Source organism: Ylistrum balloti, unplaced genomic scaffold, assembly GCF_031769215.1.
Source record: "Ylistrum balloti isolate Yb309-2 unplaced genomic scaffold, AGI_CSIRO_Ybal_v1 Utg370432, whole genome shotgun sequence".
Classification (NCBI taxonomy): domain Eukaryota; kingdom Metazoa; phylum Mollusca; class Bivalvia; order Pectinida; family Pectinidae; genus Ylistrum; species Ylistrum balloti.
In genome coordinates this window covers 45,536-65,033 of record NW_026782290.1, presented here as the reverse complement: position 1 = coordinate 65,033, position 19,498 = coordinate 45,536, and the positions used below count along the sequence as shown (strand labels likewise).

At 35.7% G+C, this 19,498-nt stretch overlaps 1 protein-coding gene across 1 annotated transcript; it reads left to right on the top strand.

The window, feature by feature from the left end:
* The first annotated feature begins 6,091 nt into the window (after positions 1-6,091).
* On the top strand, positions 6,092-15,007 carry LOC132554692 (nucleolar protein dao-5-like). The gene is made up of 9 exons (XM_060219002.1): positions 6,092-6,154; positions 8,733-8,784; positions 10,192-10,296; positions 10,594-10,698; positions 11,362-11,412; positions 11,839-11,973; positions 12,146-12,262; positions 13,403-14,386; positions 14,457-15,007. Exons 1-9 carry the CDS (start codon positions 6,092-6,094, stop codon positions 15,005-15,007), a joined length of 2,163 nt encoding a protein of 720 aa, XP_060074985.1.
* Positions 15,008-19,498: the final 4,491 nt, after the last annotated feature.

Below are 19,498 nucleotides of genomic sequence, written 5' to 3'. Positions count from 1 at the left end.
GATGAAGAAGTCTTTCGTGTCATTGATTTCCAATTCTTGGGGGAATATACAGTGGACATGGTAGCTGCGTTTCTTGTAATTTAAAGTAAAGATATCACCAATACAGGTCTTTGTGACCTTTTTGGGATATAATAAGTCCTGTAGAAAATATAACCGTTAGATTTTTTCAATAGAGTGAGATATTGACGACAAGCGAAATGAACTACTTGATCATCCCTACAGCTGAAATGAGATGTTCGTTTTACAGGTAGTCTATGTAGTTATTCCTATAGGTTAAAAGGATACTTTATAAAATGTATGTTTGCCCACCTGCTCAAAGGAAATGTGCAAGTAATGCAGCATGCGTATCCGACCGCAATAGAAACTAATTGTATTGTAAAGGTATTCTAGTCAGTTTAAATAACGATGTACAATGTATTAGCATTTTAGTAAATTTAAACTCATTTTGAAGAGAATTTTAACCCACTGTAAATAGTAGTAAAGTATTTCTTTATCTAAATATGAATCTTGGCTAGAAATATTTCAGTTGTTTTATCCTCGTAGTAAAGCGACATATATTTTGTCTTTATGTTACAGTATATATATATCAAAAGAGAAAGATCATCGAAGCTTATAGGAAATAGATGTCATGCATGGATACTACGCTTACCTGTATACTACTCTTGTGCATTACAGAAATAATCAATTGTGAATATTAACAGTATAATCATATATTTACTTGTTATGACACCCTTTTAATATGACCTAAATGAGATGAGATAAACTGAAGGTTCTCATTGTTTTCATTAAGAGATTCACGTGTTATGCCGTGTGAGGGTGCTGAAGAGAGAGACAACGTTAGAATAATACTAATTGAGATTTCATATCCGTCTTAAGGCCTGTTTTTATGAATAGTTACGAAGGTATCTTAGTTATGTGATAAACAAATTCTTACATTCGTTACCTTTATATAAGATTTGTGAAACTCGTCATGATTTTTTTTTCGTTTTACTGAGCTCTTTTTGTAAAACTCGTATGAATGTATTATTCTAAGTCAGCAGATATCTGACATTGTAAGACCTAGTGTAGACCCTCTTCAGTGATCACAGAGAATACTTTTACCCTGTGTAAACAGTGGGGGTGGTAATTTTGTATTTATATGTCAAAGAATACAAAATATAATGTACTTTACATTTATAAAGAAGTGGTAATCGATTCGAAATATGTTATGCAAATAAATCGTGATCGTTTATAAAGAACAGAAAATCAAAAATATTGCCCGAGGCTGTTTTCAATATAGTTTTAAATACACAGTGTTGTGTACAGGGTATTTCATATTATCTGGCCTTATTCTTTACGTCTATGTTTTTGTCAGTTTTTACAATGCAAGAATGAGGTATAAACCAAAATGACACTTTCAATACAAAATTTACCTCTACTTAAAAAGAAAGGAAAATGGCATCATCAATAACATCAGTTGTCGGTCATTTTTCATGATAGCTACATCAAAATCAACAATTTTGTAAACCTGTGAAAATGGACTATGAATGCAAATTACTCAAAAACTGTCTTTTTCACTTACCAAGAAGAGATTTGCAGATATGAAGCAGTCAAACACGAAAAGATGCAGGCAAATTGCGAAGAGATTCGAACTGTTTGTATCAGTTGAAGACAGGCCACCCAAGGTGTGCATGAACTCAAGAGGCCATTTATCAGTTGTGGACAATGATTTATGAAACCATACAAAAAGTCAGTGAGGAAGAATTTGGGGGATATGGTAAACTCACAAGGGCTACAAGTACATACTGAATGTTTCGATGCGACGCTAGACAAACTCAATAAACAGTTCCTGTCATTCAGCACATTAAGTCTACTGTTATTGTGAGTAGAATTACGTTTGAATTATCAGTAAGCAACAGCATGGACATCGTGCTTAAATTATTGCTTCCTAATGAGACTTGCTGTTACCGTAACGAAAAGGTAAATCAACAGGAGTAGATATTTGGGACTGAGAATCAAGGAGTAAAGAGCACGTCTAATCAAGCATCAGCATTGATATGTTTATAAAACATCGAATTGAACGATTGACGTGGAAAAGCTGTATTATTTTTACATAAAATAAAATATTTGTATTATAGCTTCAGCTGGATAGTTTTCATTTTTCTTCATAATCGTGTTTTGAAAAAAAAAACTTTTGATACAAAAATAGATATCATGAAACAGCCTGTGTAAACACAAATTTAACATGCTATTTGTTGATGACCGGCCAATGTAACGATGTATAGGCGTTACAATCAAATATAATGTTCTGAATTACGTTTTATTGAACTGCTTACGAAAAAATAAGAAAAATATGTCTAGTGATGTTTTTAATGTAAAATGTATAATATGCTGAAAGGAAAAATTAACGCAATTAGGAATTTCCAGGTCAACTACGGGAAATAGAAAAGGGTTTAAGAATGTAATTATGGTGTTACTGGAAGATAGTCGACCACTCTGTCATCTACGAGGATTTCATTCGTGTACGTTAAGTAAACCTTTCAAATTTGACGTTGATTCAAGAGTCACCCCACACAAAATGAAGTGTGTGTGCCCCCGCGAGCTGCAGTAGCTACACGAACTCTTTTGTGCATTGAATTGATCGGGGTATTAACCCTCCACATTGGTATACGATTCCATTCCTCATCAAGTGCCAACGTCAACTGAACGACTTTGATTGGAGGATTCGGCATACGTCTTATCCTTCTGTCCAACTCGTCCCATGAATGTTCTATTGGGGAGAGGTCAGGGCTGTATGGGGGCCAGTCTAGGATGGGGACATTGTTTGCTGCGAGATAGACACGGCGAACCCTCGCTACATGCGGCCGGGCGTTGTCCTGCTGAAACGTCAGTTGACGCTGCTGTACTAGAGGAAAGGAACAACATGCGGCGCTAGGACTTGATCCCTTTAGAGGACGACAGTGAGATTTCCCTGAATAACGACCAGATGAGTCTTGATACCATGCGCAATCCCTCCCCATTCCATGACCGATCCTCCTTCCAAAGCGGTCATACTCTATCATGCAAGCATCTGCATAGCGCTCGTGGGCACGCCTATAGACACGACGTCGGCCGTCTGCAGTAAAGCGAAAACCTGGAATCATCTGAGAACAGGACCCTTATCCAACGTTGCATTGGGAAGCGTCTTACGGAATGTGCATTTAGCCATTGCATTCGTCTGGCACGTCGCCTCCCATTAAGCTGTGGTCCAACATATGGCCTCCGCGGTCTTATACCGAAGGCATGCAGTCGAGTACGCACTGTCTTTGGATCAATTGGAACATAATGACTCCCAATTATGTTCCTTGCTGTTTCCGTGGCCGTTAGAAAGCGATTGCGTAGGTGCAAAAGTCGCATTGCCCTATCCTGCCGACGCGTCGTCTCACGAGGGCGACTGCTTCGGGGACGGTCTGCAACCCTTCCGGTGGCATGTTATACTGGGTTCGAGATATCGTGCTTTTGTCTCTTATTCATTTGTACAAGCGGCGTGCGCAGTTTAGTTAAACATCAGTGATTTTAATACGGTACCATAGGGACCTAACTCAAATGCACACATTTGTAAAGTTTCAAGGGCGTACGTCAAAGATTTAATATACAATATTAACTTTCTGCTAATTGCGTTTCTTTTTCCTCTCAGTATATATCACTTTCCTATCGACACCGAATAATCGTTGTGTCACCACCCAAATGAACGCAACCTTATATTGATTAGTGTTTTAAGGTATTGGATGGGGACTGAGAAAGGGTGTTGTCGGAGGAATCAGTTGTAGATAGATTGTGTTTACTTTATAACCCAAAAATTATTTCATGCTATTAATATAGACCTGAAAAATCATTTGCTACTGAATGACATTATAGAAAATGTAATTCAAAGACCGGACATCCAAGAACCATTTTCTCTCCTATACATCCCCACGGTTTTCAGACAACCTTCCTTACTAAACCTCATTATCTCCACGAATAAGTATCACCTTTTAGGGTATTGTGTTGAACGGAGACACATAATATTTCAAAACTGTTGTTACATTCATTACTTGCAGATAGATTGAAAAGCGTTCAAATATAGCACTTCTATGACAATAACTTTGGTCGAAATCTGCTTTCAACTCTGAAACTAATATTTCAAACAATATTCAACACCATAACACACCCACTGTATCCAATTGCATTTTAATGACAATTTGCACCATTGTAACATAATCATTTCATCTGCTCAATAGCTTTACATTATTTTTGTTATAATTTTAGACATTTGTCATTTATACGTGTAAATTCAACAAAGATACACACAGTACTAGCACGCATGAATTACAAGCTACGTAAACTATTTATCACACTTTAAAATTTACTAGACATGTGGTAATAACATTGAAAATAATTTTCTGGACAATCCAGTCAAGTCAAAGATACAATAACATTTGATACACCGGTCAAGGATACCAGAACATTTGATACACCGGTCAAGGATACCAGAACATTTGATGTACCAGTCAAGGATACCAGAACATTTGATACACCGGTCAAGGATACCAGAACATTTGATACACCGGTCAAGGATACCAGAACATTTGATGTACCAGTCAAGGATACCAGAACATTTGATACACCGGTCAAGGATACCAGAACATTTGATACACCGGTCAAGGATACCAGAACATTTGATGTACCAGTCAAGGATACCAGAACATTTGATGTACCAGTCAAGGATACCAGAACATATGATGTACCGTCAAGGATACCAGAACATTACATGCACCAGTCAAGAATACCAGAACATTTCATGCATCAATCAAAAATTTCAAAACATTTGATACACCAGTCAAGGATACCAGAACATTTGATACACCAGTCAAGGATACCAGAACATTTGATACACCAGTCAAGAATGTCAGAGTATTTGAAACACAAGTTAAGGATACCAATTTTAGAATAACTGTATAACTGAATAACAAACAAACAATATACGATTAATATCTACAATGGAACATTTTCGGACATGTATAAGATAATGTTTTGACCATCATATTTGGTTTTGAATGTTGTGTTTACATTGCTGCTTTATAAAGACGGCCAAACTATGTGAAAAATATGATGCCACTATTTCAAGGCAATCAGAGCGATAACCTTGTAACAATAGCAGCGATAAAAATATACCATATATTTAATTCAGTGCTGCGATTTTGGAAAGAATACCATAATATTTTTGTTTTTTGTTTCTTTCATTTGTTCTTTTTTCTCTTTTTTCTTTTTATCTATTTTTTGACACAAACTCGAGTTTTCATTCAGCATGAAAGCATTACGTGAAATAACCCTCTTTTTACGTAGATATTCACTATTAACGTCAAACAGTTTCAAATCATACCAACATATCATTTAAAATTTGATTGTGAACAGACACAAAATATCAACTGTGTGGAGTACATGCCTAGAAACAATATATTCTACCATTGTGTTGTGTTTATATTGATAGATAATCTGTAGGATGCCAGCATGATTGTGTGTTTAGACAATGAATTAAACATAAAAAGATTGTTGGTTTGGAGTATCTCAAGATTAAACGAAATCCAAAAGAAATTCTATAACCAACTTGATACACAGAAAATCAAGAACCACGCAAATTTATCAATGAACATATACAATCTTGGCCGCTAGTCAAATGCATATGAAAATCAAATTTAAACAAAAACGTTTTGCCTTATTTAAGTTTGCAGTTCTCATTTACAGTATTCCGCGTTGAATAATGGAATAACACAAGAGAAATTTTATATGGCTTAATTGATTTTGGAGTATTTTAAAGTGTTTTACTCACTACATTTCGCTGTGAAAGCTGACCAGTCTCTATGTAATTATGTGTGGCCGACCAACAGGCGTTATTACATCCACTGTGTATTGACACTATTTCATTGCTAAACCGTATTAAAGAAATCCGTCTCGCAATGTGTGAGGAAAGTACAGGTTTCAAAAACACTTAAAAGGTTCTAAATAAAGATTTCTAGAATCACGTTCGGCCACATTGGCGGTATATAAACTTCACTATTGTCCGAAACTGACTAGCAGTTGGCCGTCAGTGATCATGAAGGGTGTTTCCATTTCTCTGCTCCTATTGGGGCTGGTCTTGGGAAGTCTTGCCAAAACCGTGAGTATATCATACCAACGTACATTATTTTAAGGAAGACTTTTATTAATATGTTAAATGATATTAACAATCATTAATCCTGATTTCAAACTGCCCATGACAAGATGTGTATTGTTTCTTAATTACATTACTGCTTGATCAGCCGTTCTAGTATATTTATGTACAGATACAGAATGCTTACTGCTATGATGAGATTTCCTTCTATAAACCAAAGATTTACCGAATAAATTCCAGGTTACAAAATCCTTTCCTTAACCTTGATTCGGATCAGTTAGGCGCTATTGATCAATTTTAAGATTTATTACCAATGAATTGCAGTTGTTACACTGATTACATGAAATGTTAATGAGGCCGATACAACATAAACGAATTATAATGCTTGAAAGTAAAAAATCGATTAAGTTGACATGAAAAAGATATTTATCTAGCAAATGATCTCGTCTGGATACAAAGCCGTAAGGATTTTAACATTGACTTTTTTTCTTTATATATATCAAATATATATTTAAATAATATATATCCTTAAAGGGATATAACGCCCAAAAGAAAAATATTTTCTTGTAGTGTCAAAAACAGAATAACGGTTAATTACATAATAATAAATTAGGTGTGAAATATCAACACATTCAATGTTTGTGATGAAGTAATAACTGAAACAAGTTTAACTGATATATAACTAAAACATAACAAGAACACTCCCCTCCACGTGACATGCTTAGTTTGCAATTTGTTTTTGCAATTACCTGGCTCCAACATTATATATCTAAACTAAAATATAATGCATTTTATTATCATCATAAAACATCCCTATTAGAAATCGATTGCTATGGTTAAACTAACAGGTAAACTATTTTATAAAATGATCTAAAGGTTTCAATTTCTTATTCCAGAAATTTTCAAAATATAAATAATTTGAATCGTAGACTTTATAACCACATTCCAGCCTTAAAGATAATAGGTTCATTAGTGTTGATCATGTTCCTGCTGTGACTTGTGTTCCACATTAGTTATTTCTTCCATTTTTTCTTCATTTACCATTGATAGTTTCCTTTTTAGATTCTTTTTATTCACAATTTGTGCGTCTATAGATAATTGGTTGAATTTGATCAAAATTACGTTAATTAGAATCAAAGTGTAGTATTTCTTGTGTATTTCAATCAAATTGTCATTAAATATGTGATCCCCTTCACATAAGAAAAAAAGGTTACAGTGAAATTAAAAATAAATAATTATTCACTCAAACCCCGTAAGCTGTATGTTTTGATGAAGATTTAATCCTTGTACCTTTTAGCATTGAAGTTCTTTTAACGCCGATTAAATGTGTCCGTCATGTTGATATGACACAAGGAAAGCGGTTTACGGGGGTGGCGCTTCAACCTACTTAAGAACTTTAACTGTTGTACAGCTGTTCCATTAGTGAATGCTTACTCCATTCTCCAGTGTGGCAGATTTAATACGCATTGTCACGTCCATACACCTCACATCTACAACTGAAAACAGAAAAAAAATCCGCATTCGTTGCATTAATTCTCAAGATCTGTTACTTATTAAGGAGATACAAAAAAGCTTAGCTTTCAATGCCATGCTAAGTACAAAAATAACAGTTTTATTTAATAGTATACCATTTAAATTTCTTCCCACAAGATATTAAGCTTATCATCGGATGACCACAGAATTGTTCTAATTGTCATCTATCCATTGGGAAATACATTCATTAAAACAGAATTCTGTGCTATCCAAAAAGCTTTATCTCTCATGCATACTCTCCAGACTCAATTTGCTTTAATTTCATGTCTAATACAAAATAATCGTTTTATGCTCATACTAGAAAATTCTGAGTTTCCAAAACTCTAATTGACACCCTCTCCCATTCGTTTTATTCTTCCTCCCCTCAATGACATGCGGTTGAGAAACGTGCAGATTTTTGACATTTCGATAAGTTTTACTTTTCTCAGTAGCTCTACTAGAGTTGCTTTCTAGAAACGCCAGCCACCACCCCCACTTGAATCGCCCTCTACAAAAAGCTGTATGCTCATTATCATCCATTTGTGTTTTTCAGTTTGTATTGTAACATGATTTTCTCTTGTGTTTTGTAGTAATTGTCGGTGGTAGACTTGACTTCGCAGTCAGTAGGACATTAGTTCCCTAATTTTGAACATGTATATATCCGACATTTGAACATTAAAAAATTATTTGAATATGGTACTAATGAACCTCCCCTCTTCTTCGTTTTCAGATTTTGACATTTCTTTCGAACGATATAAATTTCTCAATCGCCTACTACAATTACACTGTAGGCTTCAACATTTTAGGCCCTTAGCTTTAGAGCCGAGTCTTAGAAGGATGAATCAGGTCCATGATTCCCGATTCGGCTCTTCTAAGTATGTCTTTTGTACATGCTGTCTAAAGAATTATTAATATAACAAGTTCAGGGTATCAGAGACAAAATATATTTCAGTTCAGGATATTTTTACACCTTGGGTTGGCAATTTTGTTTTAATAGAGAGCTTCATAATCATCAATAATCAAATACGATCATATACCATATTGATTAAAAGGTTATTTTTTTCTATTTCAGACACTTAAAGATGTCTTAGACATAGTAGCAGATAGAAAAAACATGGAAAAAGGTAAATTCTTATGTTTGTCACTTGTGGTATTTTCTTCATTCCACAGATGGGAATGTTTCAATCAACAAAAGGACAATAAATCGCTCGTGTTTGTTTGTTCGTATGGTATGGTAGGAATGAAGGATTGAAGATCAAAATACAAGTCATTATCTATGTATATGGCAGTTTAGGAGAGGACTGTTCAAATCGCTCTGCCGCTGTGATTCGAGGTCCGTACGTCCGCCAAGCATTAAACGGTTTTTGTTATCGCTATTTCTTATTTTTCTCTTTCACTTTGGTCCCTAGTTTTGCCCCCTTCAGTTTTGATGTAGATCAAAAACAAAAAGATGACTAGCAGGCGACCATCTTTGACTTCGAAGATAAAACTTTGTTATCGCAATTTCTTGAGAAGTACGGCACAGTTCATGTACAGGTCTCCATTGTTTCCTTAATGACAGCCTTTCGTCTGGTAAGAGAAATATTGGCCAATAATGGCAATTTCGGATCCCCACAATGAATGAAAACCTTATCACTATTTCTTGAAGTGTAGTGGGTTTATTCTTCTCATAGTTTATCTACCAGTTTCCCCTGTGATGTTGATTAAAAAAATGATTGACAAGCCGCCATTTTTTATTTTCACAATATATTGCTTATTCTTGTAAAGGACTTGAAGAATCTTTCCTCTCTGTAAATCTAGCAACATCGTTGGCTAATTGATAAACCAGTATTTCCTTTAACCATCGGAAATATTTTTATTGCTACCGAAGCCATTTATAAATTCCACGACACTGTCATTCATCCGCAGCCATTAACTATAGCCAAATGTCCTTACCGACCCTTTCATTTCTCGTAAACGGCGTAATTCCCCCAATTACCACCCTCAACACTCCAGGGATTACGATCTGTTTCGCTCCATGCACCCCTGTACTATTTCATTTTAAAATTGAAAGTTCCATGTGCCACACCTCGAGGAAAAGACGAAAAGACTAGTTTAATCTTTTGGTGTATGTACACCAAACGAATCTCGCGGTCATATAACGGTGTATTGTAATGACTTTTGGTGTCATTCCTTTGTTATCTTCAAAAGGAGCGTATCAGCCTGTGGTGGCCATTTTTTGTCTCCTGGAACCAATCAAATTACTTCGCTTGTACCTTCAATTTTGCCAGGACATGCTCCAAGTGTGCAGAAAGCGAAAGTTATTGCAACTCTGAAGTATAGAGGATACACACTTACATGAACCTCATTTCTATGTCAGTTTAAACCAAATCTGAATCCAACATGTTCGTAGTGAATTAAGATATAGTTTTAATCAGAGTGCATTCCCACATGATTTTTATAATATTATTAGTGTTAGTAGTTATCATTTCATTGACATTTGATCCCTGTTTACTTTTCCCTTTCTCTGTGATATCCTTATAACATTGTAGTTCTGGAACAAGCCACCGTGCAAGAAATCCGAGATGCAGCTGAATGTCTACAAAAAGATTTCAACGAGGCTTTGAAACTGGTCAAGGAAATTGTTGAACTTGACCGTAAGTTTCCATTTATGTAAACATTTTACTCATCGGTGAAATTTTCTCGGAACAATTCCTTCGTTTGTGTAAAAAGCTTTCTGAAAGGAAGTTACAAATTGTGTGAATTGTTATTTCAGTAACATGCTATAAGATACAATACCATGTATTGTTATAAGTTTTTGAAACCTTTGTCAACAAATCGAGTGTATTTTCGTTTCTGTGATAACGTGACTTGTAATTAAAAATGACCATTTCTTATGTATATAGGCAGTAGCTAGGAGCGAGAGATTAAACGTATTTTTCTTACCATGATAGATATCCTGGATACAACATTCCGACTTAACCCAAAGTTTGAAGTGTTAACAGCAAAGCTTGGTGAGATGTTTAATGACGTAGAGATGGACGTTAATAAACTCCCAGGTGAGATACTTAATTCTAACATCGACAAAATCACTTCAGGACAAATGTCGTAAAATTCCTACTGTAATGTTTATGTCATATTGATACAGACCTGTATATAGGGTCTTCACATGAGCTTCCATTGACATTTATTAAAACAAATCTCAGAATTTTCATCTTTAAGATTCATCAAAATGAAAATATTGTGACGAGTTAGATTACTCACATTTTAACTTAATTTAATATCCTTTTCATCACATGATCGATTATTCAGGCAAATATTGCAAAGTCATTTCGGCTCTATACATAAGGTCTTCATTGCTATATCACAAACTGTTTGTGGCGTTTAGATAAACAATTAATCGACATACACCTGCAAAATTACGTTGCCATAAACGTGTCATCAGATATATGACTATTTGGCATAAGTATGTATGACTTTTCATACACGCCTATGTTGATATAATTACTTGATGTACACGTGTATTCAGAAATATCATTACCTGACACAAGAATACGCTGATATAATTAATCTGCATGCATGTGTATGTAAACATAATTTTATGATTACTTGATGTACACGTGCAGGTTAATAAAATAAATGATAACGCGCGTGTATGTGAATACAAGTTGACACTCACGTGTATGTATATAATTAATAGACACACGTGTTTTACTTTACAGACTTGACAGACAACATGGATGATTGGATGTTCCTCGACCAATGTGTGGAAGGTAGGTTTTACATCACTGCCTAGTCTCTTCTTTTTGTGTGATGTAAGGGTATGCAGTTATATATATTAAATTCAATAGATTCAATATCTTGCCAGATTATACTCATATTAATTCATCATTAGGTCTATACCTGTACTAGTTATCGTATACTCGGTATATATTTTTACTACATATTCCATTGTCATATCAGTATATTTTCACTAAGTATTCCATTGTCATATCAGTATATTTTCACTAAGTATTCCATTGTCATATCAGTATATTTTCACTAAGTATTCCATTGTCATATCAGTATATTTTCACTATGTATTCCATTGTCATATCAGCATATTTCCACGAAACTTTCCCATACTCTTTTTGTATATTTTACAAATGCCAGTACACTATGTTGATTACTAATTACTGTGAATGTTAACTTTCACACAGTTGCCCGTAACACAGACTTTAACCAGATAACAGACAAGAGGGATTTTCTTAACGAAGTTTTCAACCAAATTTTCGCGTGTCAAGCATCAGGACTTCAGTTTCTGGTAGATCTGGCCGACATTAGAGATTTGGCTGGTAAGTATATGTGACGTCATAACAAGTCATCAATTATCCTATCTGTTTAATACTGTAATTGTGACATAAGTAATTTGTATACGTGATATGAAACCTGGTATGTAGATTTCGTTATTTAACTTTATCAGGAAAGCTGATAGATACTGTATTAGATAGTAACTGTGTATTCCAGACAAAGATGTGACGAAGACGACGATAGGGAGGAAACTGATTTTCTTAGAGGCTGCCGTGATAGAGATGGCTCATCTTCTCAAATTCAAAGATGATTTTGTGATCCGTGTTCTTACTGGTATGTACTTTTCAACGTCCAGAAATACTGTCATGATTAATTTCAATTACTACCTATCATTACATAAAAAGAATGCTTATCTAAAAATATTTATTGCTTAATATTTTGATACGGTCTTGTAGAATTACTGAATTATGATATGTTGGTCAACTATGTAGATAAGTCGATGTATATGTACGGAATACACCAATAAATACTTTAGATGGTCTCTTTAAAATCATATTTCTTGAAAATTAAAAAAAAAATAAACATAAAAAGCGGTCAATATTGATGGACCAGCTTCATTTTTTATAGTTATTCCCAGCTGTCGTCATGGGCAACCAGTACAACACAGACATCAAGCAAAGCTGTTTCGTACATCTTATGAAATATAATGTTGATGTTTCCAATATTCAATAAATATGCGACAATATGGCGTACAATAGATTACCGAAGACTACAGTAAAGCTACTGAGTCTGCAGCAGAAGGCTGTGCACACTGATTTTATCCCTTAAGTTTTGATAGTACCTTTTGTATTACTACGCAAGTCACATTACGAAAGTACATTATAGGAAAATAAAATCAATGATGTCCGTAGATTGATCTCTGCGGTCGGCATTGCAAATGTCAATGTTAAAACATACGAGCATAAAAACTGAACACAAAAATATGTAAAACGTTGTCTGAAATACAATTCACATAAAAAACGACATTTTTAATCTTGTTCAAACACACAAATGAACAAAACCTTTCAGAACAATTCAGATTTAAATACAGTAGAACCAAACAGTGATCTAAACTGCATCACACAGCTGTTTCGTCCTTCTAGGACTCGTCAGTGATGTTTAGGGCCTAAAATTTGACGGACAGGAGGCGATTGAGGAAATCCAAAGTGATAAAAAGAAAATCCAAAACATAGATACGGAGGTGCACAAGCTACATAATTCAATATATTGCGTAATTTTTGTATATCTGACAACTTTAGATGAAATAACACACATTTACAAATAACATTTATTTCTGTAAAGAGACACATTTCTACAATTATTCCAACGATAACCGACAGAATTAAGTATATCCTGTAATAACTGTCTCTCTAATAGTGACCTCTATAAGAAAGATATACATACAATTTTATTATGAGAGTCTTATTTTTTCAGACTACGACGAAAGTACCCACAACGAATTGGTCCATGGACCGAATGAAGGAGGACACAAGCCATCCCCGTCTCCTTCACCTTCGCCAGAGAAGCGTGGGAGGCCTCCAGTAAAACAAGGAGGAATGACAGGAAATGACGTCAAACCAAGCTCACCTGCTCCCTCAACTGGAGGACCCAAAGGCACAAGGCCACCACCAGAAGATTCGTCAGAAGAGATTGATGACGACGATGACGATGATGACGATGACGACGAAGACGAAGACGACGAACGAAGTCTCCTAATACGCATATTGAATGTACTTCGTAGAGGAAAAAAGGGAGGAAATAAAGGGAAATCTAAGCCAAAGGGAAGTCCTTCTCCAGTTAAAACGACACCGGCCGGTCCTAAAGGAACTAGACCACCACCAACTGAATCATCAGAAGAGGTTGATGAGGACGATGACGATAATGACGATGACGCAGACGACGAAAGAAGTCTCCTGATACGCATATTAAATGTACTTAGTAGAGGAAAAAAAGGAGGAAAGAAAGGGAAATCTAAGCCAAAGGGAAGTCCTTCTCCAGTTAAAACGACACCTGCCGGTCCTAAAGGAACTAGACCACCACCAACTGACTCATCAGAAGAATCTGATGAGGACGACGACGGACGAAGTCCTCCCCCAGGTAAAACAACACCTGCCGGTCCCAAAGGAACAAGGCCACCACCAACTGACTCGTCAGAAGAAGTTGATGAGGACGATGACGAAGACGACGAAGAGGAAGACGATGACGACGAACGGAGTTTCATATCACGTATATCAAATGTACTCCGTGGAGGAAAGAAAGGGAATCCTAAGTCAAAAGGTAGTCCTCCCCCGGGTAAAACAACGCCTGCCGGTCCCAAAGGAACAAGGCCACCACCAACTGACTCGTCAGAAGAAGTTGATGAGGACGATGACGATAATGACGATGACGATGATGACGATGACGAAGACGACAAACGGAGTCTCCTAATACGCATATTGAATGTACTTCGTAGATACGCATATTAAAACGAATGTACTTGAATCATCAGAAGAAGTTGATGAGGACGATGACGATAATGACGATGACGAAGACGACGAAAGAAGTATACGCATATTAAATGTATTTAGGAAATCTAAGCCAAAGGGAAGTCCTTCTCCAGTTAAAACGACACCTGCCGGTCCTAAAGGAACTAGACCACCACCAACTGACTCGTCAGAAGAATCTGATGAGGACGACGACGGACGAAGTCCTCCCCCAGGGAAAACAACACCTGCCGGTCCCAAAGGAACAAGGCCACCACCAACTGACTCGTCAGAAGTATCTGATGAGGACGATGACGACGACGAAGACGAGGACGATGAACGAAGTCTAATATCACGTATATCAAATGTACTCCGTGGAGGAAAGAAGGCAGGAAAGAAAGGGAAACCTAAGACAAAAGGTAGTCCTCCCCCGGGTAAAACAACGCCTGCCGGTCCCAAAGGAACAAGGCCACCACCAAAAGACTCGTCAGAAGAGAACTTATTTAGCAAAGAAGTTATGGAAGACTTTCTTGATAAGATTAAAGGCGATATGAAAAGAGAATATTATACAAGGTAAAACAACACTGTGACAAGCACTTACAAATGCAGATACATTGCGATGTGATGTATGGACCTGAGAGTATTTGAATTAAGTCATATATTGGAATTCATTTTTCCTGATAAAACTTTGTAAGTCAACACACAGATCAATTTATCTAGCTTTGTTACAATAGACAAATATGACATGTACTACGTCATTTTTTGTCAACAATGAGATTTCCCCGATTCAGTTTCTAGTGGTCTTGTGATGATTAGTTTTTATTTACACAAGACTCACGATGTAAAAGCCCTTTCACAGCACCATTTTACCGTCTATAATTAGAGACATTTGTACCTAGTGGTTTAAATTCTTTAATTGAAAAATAGTATATTCTATACATAAAGTCGATGAACTTCCACGTTCAGCAAAATACGACGCATAATAATCGACGTTTTATAGAAATAAAGAATTAAGAGGTTTGTGAACTGATTGATTTTTCGTTAAATATTTGGTGACAGGATCAGTTTAAAAAGAGAGATTTTAATGGAATATCATTTTCAAAAATTAATTCTTGTAAGAGACGAAGACTAACAAAATATGAACATGTTGTCAACTAGCTATTGAAGTACAGACATAGAACTCATAGATAGTTGCACAACGCAAACAACAAGAGAATCCGAATATGTTAAGATTCAAACTCAGAACACAGGAGAGATTTACTGATGAAATGAGGGAAAACACTTAATTTCCGGAAGCGTAAGCGTCTTCCGCATCATCAACGACACCGTCAATGTAAAAAACAGGGCAAGTCCAAGAACGAAAAGTCACGTTCTTTTATGGATATATTCACATTCAAATGGACTTAAAAAAATTTGCTGAAAATAGCCTATTAACTTACCGACACAATTCAGATGGTAATCTAAGTTATTCCACAGATAAACATCGTTCATTTCACCGTTTAAGGAATAAAATATCTAATAAACATATATATGAAAATATGTCTTACACAAAGTAAATCTCATACATAATATCTGTTATTTTCAAATACATATACATATGTATTGGGCGTCGTAGGTTCGTCTCTACAGTGTGCATTGCAAATGCGAATATATACAAATTAATGATTGTTTTCAAACATTCGATAGTAACATATACACTAAGGTAAACATCTAACTTCATAACGAAAAATGGAACATTTTAACAACAATAATATTTAATCAGTCTGCGTCAGAAAAGTCGGTTCTTTACAGTTTTTATTGTCAACTGAAGAAGATCAGGCACAAGTTATAATTTATCATCGTCTTGTCCTCACAGATAAAACAAAAAAGTTGATGTACAAATAATAACAAAGATATTAAAATACTTATTGCAAACTTTATCAAAATCTTTTCCTGGATTTTATGAAAGTATGCACGTAACAAAAGATTTCTACATTGAGTGTTTAATAGTAAACAATGGACACGGACACCACATTTCTTGACACTTAATAAAAAAAATCGTCAACACGTCCCTATAAGAACATTCGGTCTTGGCAGGGTATTTTTAACTGTTTTATGAGCTCTTCGGCAAACAAAGCATTGGATGATAACAGATCCCAGAGGGACTGGCCTTTATTTTCCTTTTAAAACTTCAATCTGTTCCTTTCATTTGTATTTTCTCTAAATTATATGAAATTTTAAAATCTCCCTTTCAAGTAATAGCGATAATCCTCAACTCCCATGGTGGCCGTCTTTTGGTAATTTGTTTATGTATTCAGTCACAGAATCAAAAGGACACAAGTAGGTAGCAAGGGTGACCTACAAATGAAACCTGAGAAAGATCCATCCAGTATTATCCTAGACATGATGGCCATAACCTTTAATTGTCAAAATCTAAGATAGCCGCCTGTTGCTAATTTTTAAAAACGACAAATATGGTATGATGGGAAACTACATGTGAAATCTGGGTAAGATCAATTATGCATTTCTCCAGAACTTGTGATAGCAAATTTCCATAGCCTTAATCAAAGATTGCGACCTGTCGGCCATGGTTTATTCGATCAGTCCCAAAATTAAAACGGTGCAGCTAGTGACAAAATGAAACCTACATATATGGAAAGGATGCATGTAGTTCGCCTACAGAAAGTGTGATTACAAACTGTGACTGCCAAAAACCAAGATGACTGCCTGCCGGTCATGTTCTTTTCCGATCGGGCCCAAAATGAGCTTTGCACAACCAGGGACCCATGCGAACCATCTAGCGATCTCTAGAAAAAGCGAAGTATTGTTTCAGTAAGGACGGACGGGTTTGAAAATCTATCAATATATCAAAATAGATCTTTGCAACAAGAAATCTAACCTTTTCATGATTTTGTCCTTTCTAAGATACGCAATAATCTAGTTCGTTACCATTTCCTGGAAAAAAACGCTCACAACTAAAAGGAATGCGACCAATTATTTTGAAATGGGTAATATACTACACAGAGAGAAACCAGAGTGAACACTTGTACTAGGATGGACGCTAAGTACCGAATTGGATACTACGAAAGGTGTTCGGAATAAGGTCCTTGAATTGTTTGTCGTTAATAGACACCGAGGATAAATTAAGTAGCAGCGGGCACGATGTTCCGAAGGGAGAATTCGATAAAAGAGTGAAAACTAGAGGCGAAATTAAAATAAAAAATCAATGTTAACACAAGGTGAATGAGGGGACATGAAGAAACAAAGGGAAATTCTAGGTACCGGAGTGGACACGAAACACCAAAGGGAACACAAGGTACCAGAGGTAACAGGACATACAAGGAGAATTCAAGGTATCGGAGGGGACATTGAGTTCTTAAGGAAACACTTTGCATTGGATGGACCATGAAGTACTTAAGGGAACACTAGGGACTGGAGGGGACATGAAACACTAAAGTAACACAGGGTACCAGACGTAACAAGAAGTACAAGGGAGGCTTAGGCACTGGAAGGGACATGAATTACTAAAGTAACACAGGGTACCAGACGTAACAGGAAGTACAAGGGAACACTAGGTACTGGAAGGGACATGAATTACTAAAGTAACACAGGATACCAGACGTAACAGGAAGTACAAGGGGACAGTACGTACTGGAAGGGACGTGAATTACTAAAGTAACACAGGATACCAGACGTAACAGGAAGTACAAGGAGCGTCAGGTACTGGGAGGGACATTAAGTACCAAAGGAAACACTAGTCACCAGAGAGAATATAAAGTGACCATTCATACACATTGGTTTCCCTTCTCCCAAGGATGCTAAAGATCAAATCTGGTCAAAACAGAGATTTGTCTCTCCGATTTTGGGCTAAGCTAATCTTCCTCAAGTCAAAGGTTCAAATCAAAGGATTTCTTTCAGGAACGATGAAATTTTTCCCATGCGACAAATTAAACAAAAGTGGGTGGTATTTGTAGCACCTTAAGTGACTACCCATGAAATAGGATTGAAAAATCCAAAAGGTCCATAGAGCATGTGCTTTGACTCATTTAGTGTCGTAATCATAGGAGTATGACAGGGTTCAGTTTTTCATCCTAAAAAGTATTAAAACCACAGTGTACATAACTTAACAATATACTGTTTGATTAACAGTGATAAGCTTGACAATGTGGTGGTAAATATGTATCAAAATATTGCAAAATAAAAAAACATATAGTTTCAAAATTGAACAAATATGAATTTTTGACATTTTTACACAATTTTTCAAGGAACTTCAGCATGTACTTCCAGTTTGAGTGCAGCAAAAATCTTTACATATTATTTGTATTATTATTCCTCAAAAAAAAAAAAAAAAAAAAAACTGTTGAAACAATGGTGTACATCATCTTAGTATGTCAGTTTTGAATAAGTAAATTCTGCTGCAAGTTTCCATGTCAAAAATACATATAAATATTGTTAATTAATAAAAGTTAACAATCTCAACTTGAAAATGACATTATTTTAACAGTTTCTCTGATAAGAATTGTTTTCTTGAAAGAAAAAAGCCTACTTCCATTTTCAGAGCTCAAAATATTTTTATCAAATTATTTGGCTTGTTATCTGAAGTGTATACCGTGAAAATCCTTTGGACAAAACCCTGTCAATCCCACAGGGTATAAGGAAAATAACAAACAAAAATTTAATTTTCCTGTTTCGCCATTCCCCTCAGACTTAAAGCCCACGACTAAAGTATAATTAGTTCCTCTTCGCTTCAGGACATTTCTGTTCAAATTCACTTCAATCTACTGAGCAGTTTAGGATCAGTTATCATTTAAAGAAAGTAAAGTTGATGGATGAGAGAGGCTTTGTCTTGACTTTCATCCACTGATCTTTGGACCAGCTAAATTTTGTTTCACAAATCTACTATGAAATGGAAACAAGGGTACGATTCTCTTCACAAAGCTTATCTAATCTCCAAGTTTTCACCTTTGCTTGGCAAGTCTCACAATGTAGGCTAATTAGAGATTTTTTTTTTTCAAGGATGGTATTGATGGACACAAGTGTGACCAAATTCACAAGTAAAACACTTTGTTGGAGAGAAGCATCCATATTT

What these genes read in the sequence shown, in the direction of transcription:
- LOC132554692 (XM_060219002.1), top strand. Translation starts at nt 6,092, where the DNA reads ATGAAGGGTGTTTCCATTTCTCTGCTCCTATTGGGGCTGGTCTTGGGA. An exon ending in CGACATTAGAGATTTGGCTG is followed by an intron (nt 11,974 to 12,145) that starts GTAAGTATATGT and finishes TGTGTATTCCAG; the next exon opens with ACAAAGATGTGACGAAGACG. An exon ending in TGTGATCCGTGTTCTTACTG is followed by an intron (nt 12,263 to 13,402) that starts GTATGTACTTTT and finishes TTATTTTTTCAG; the next exon opens with ACTACGACGAAAGTACCCAC.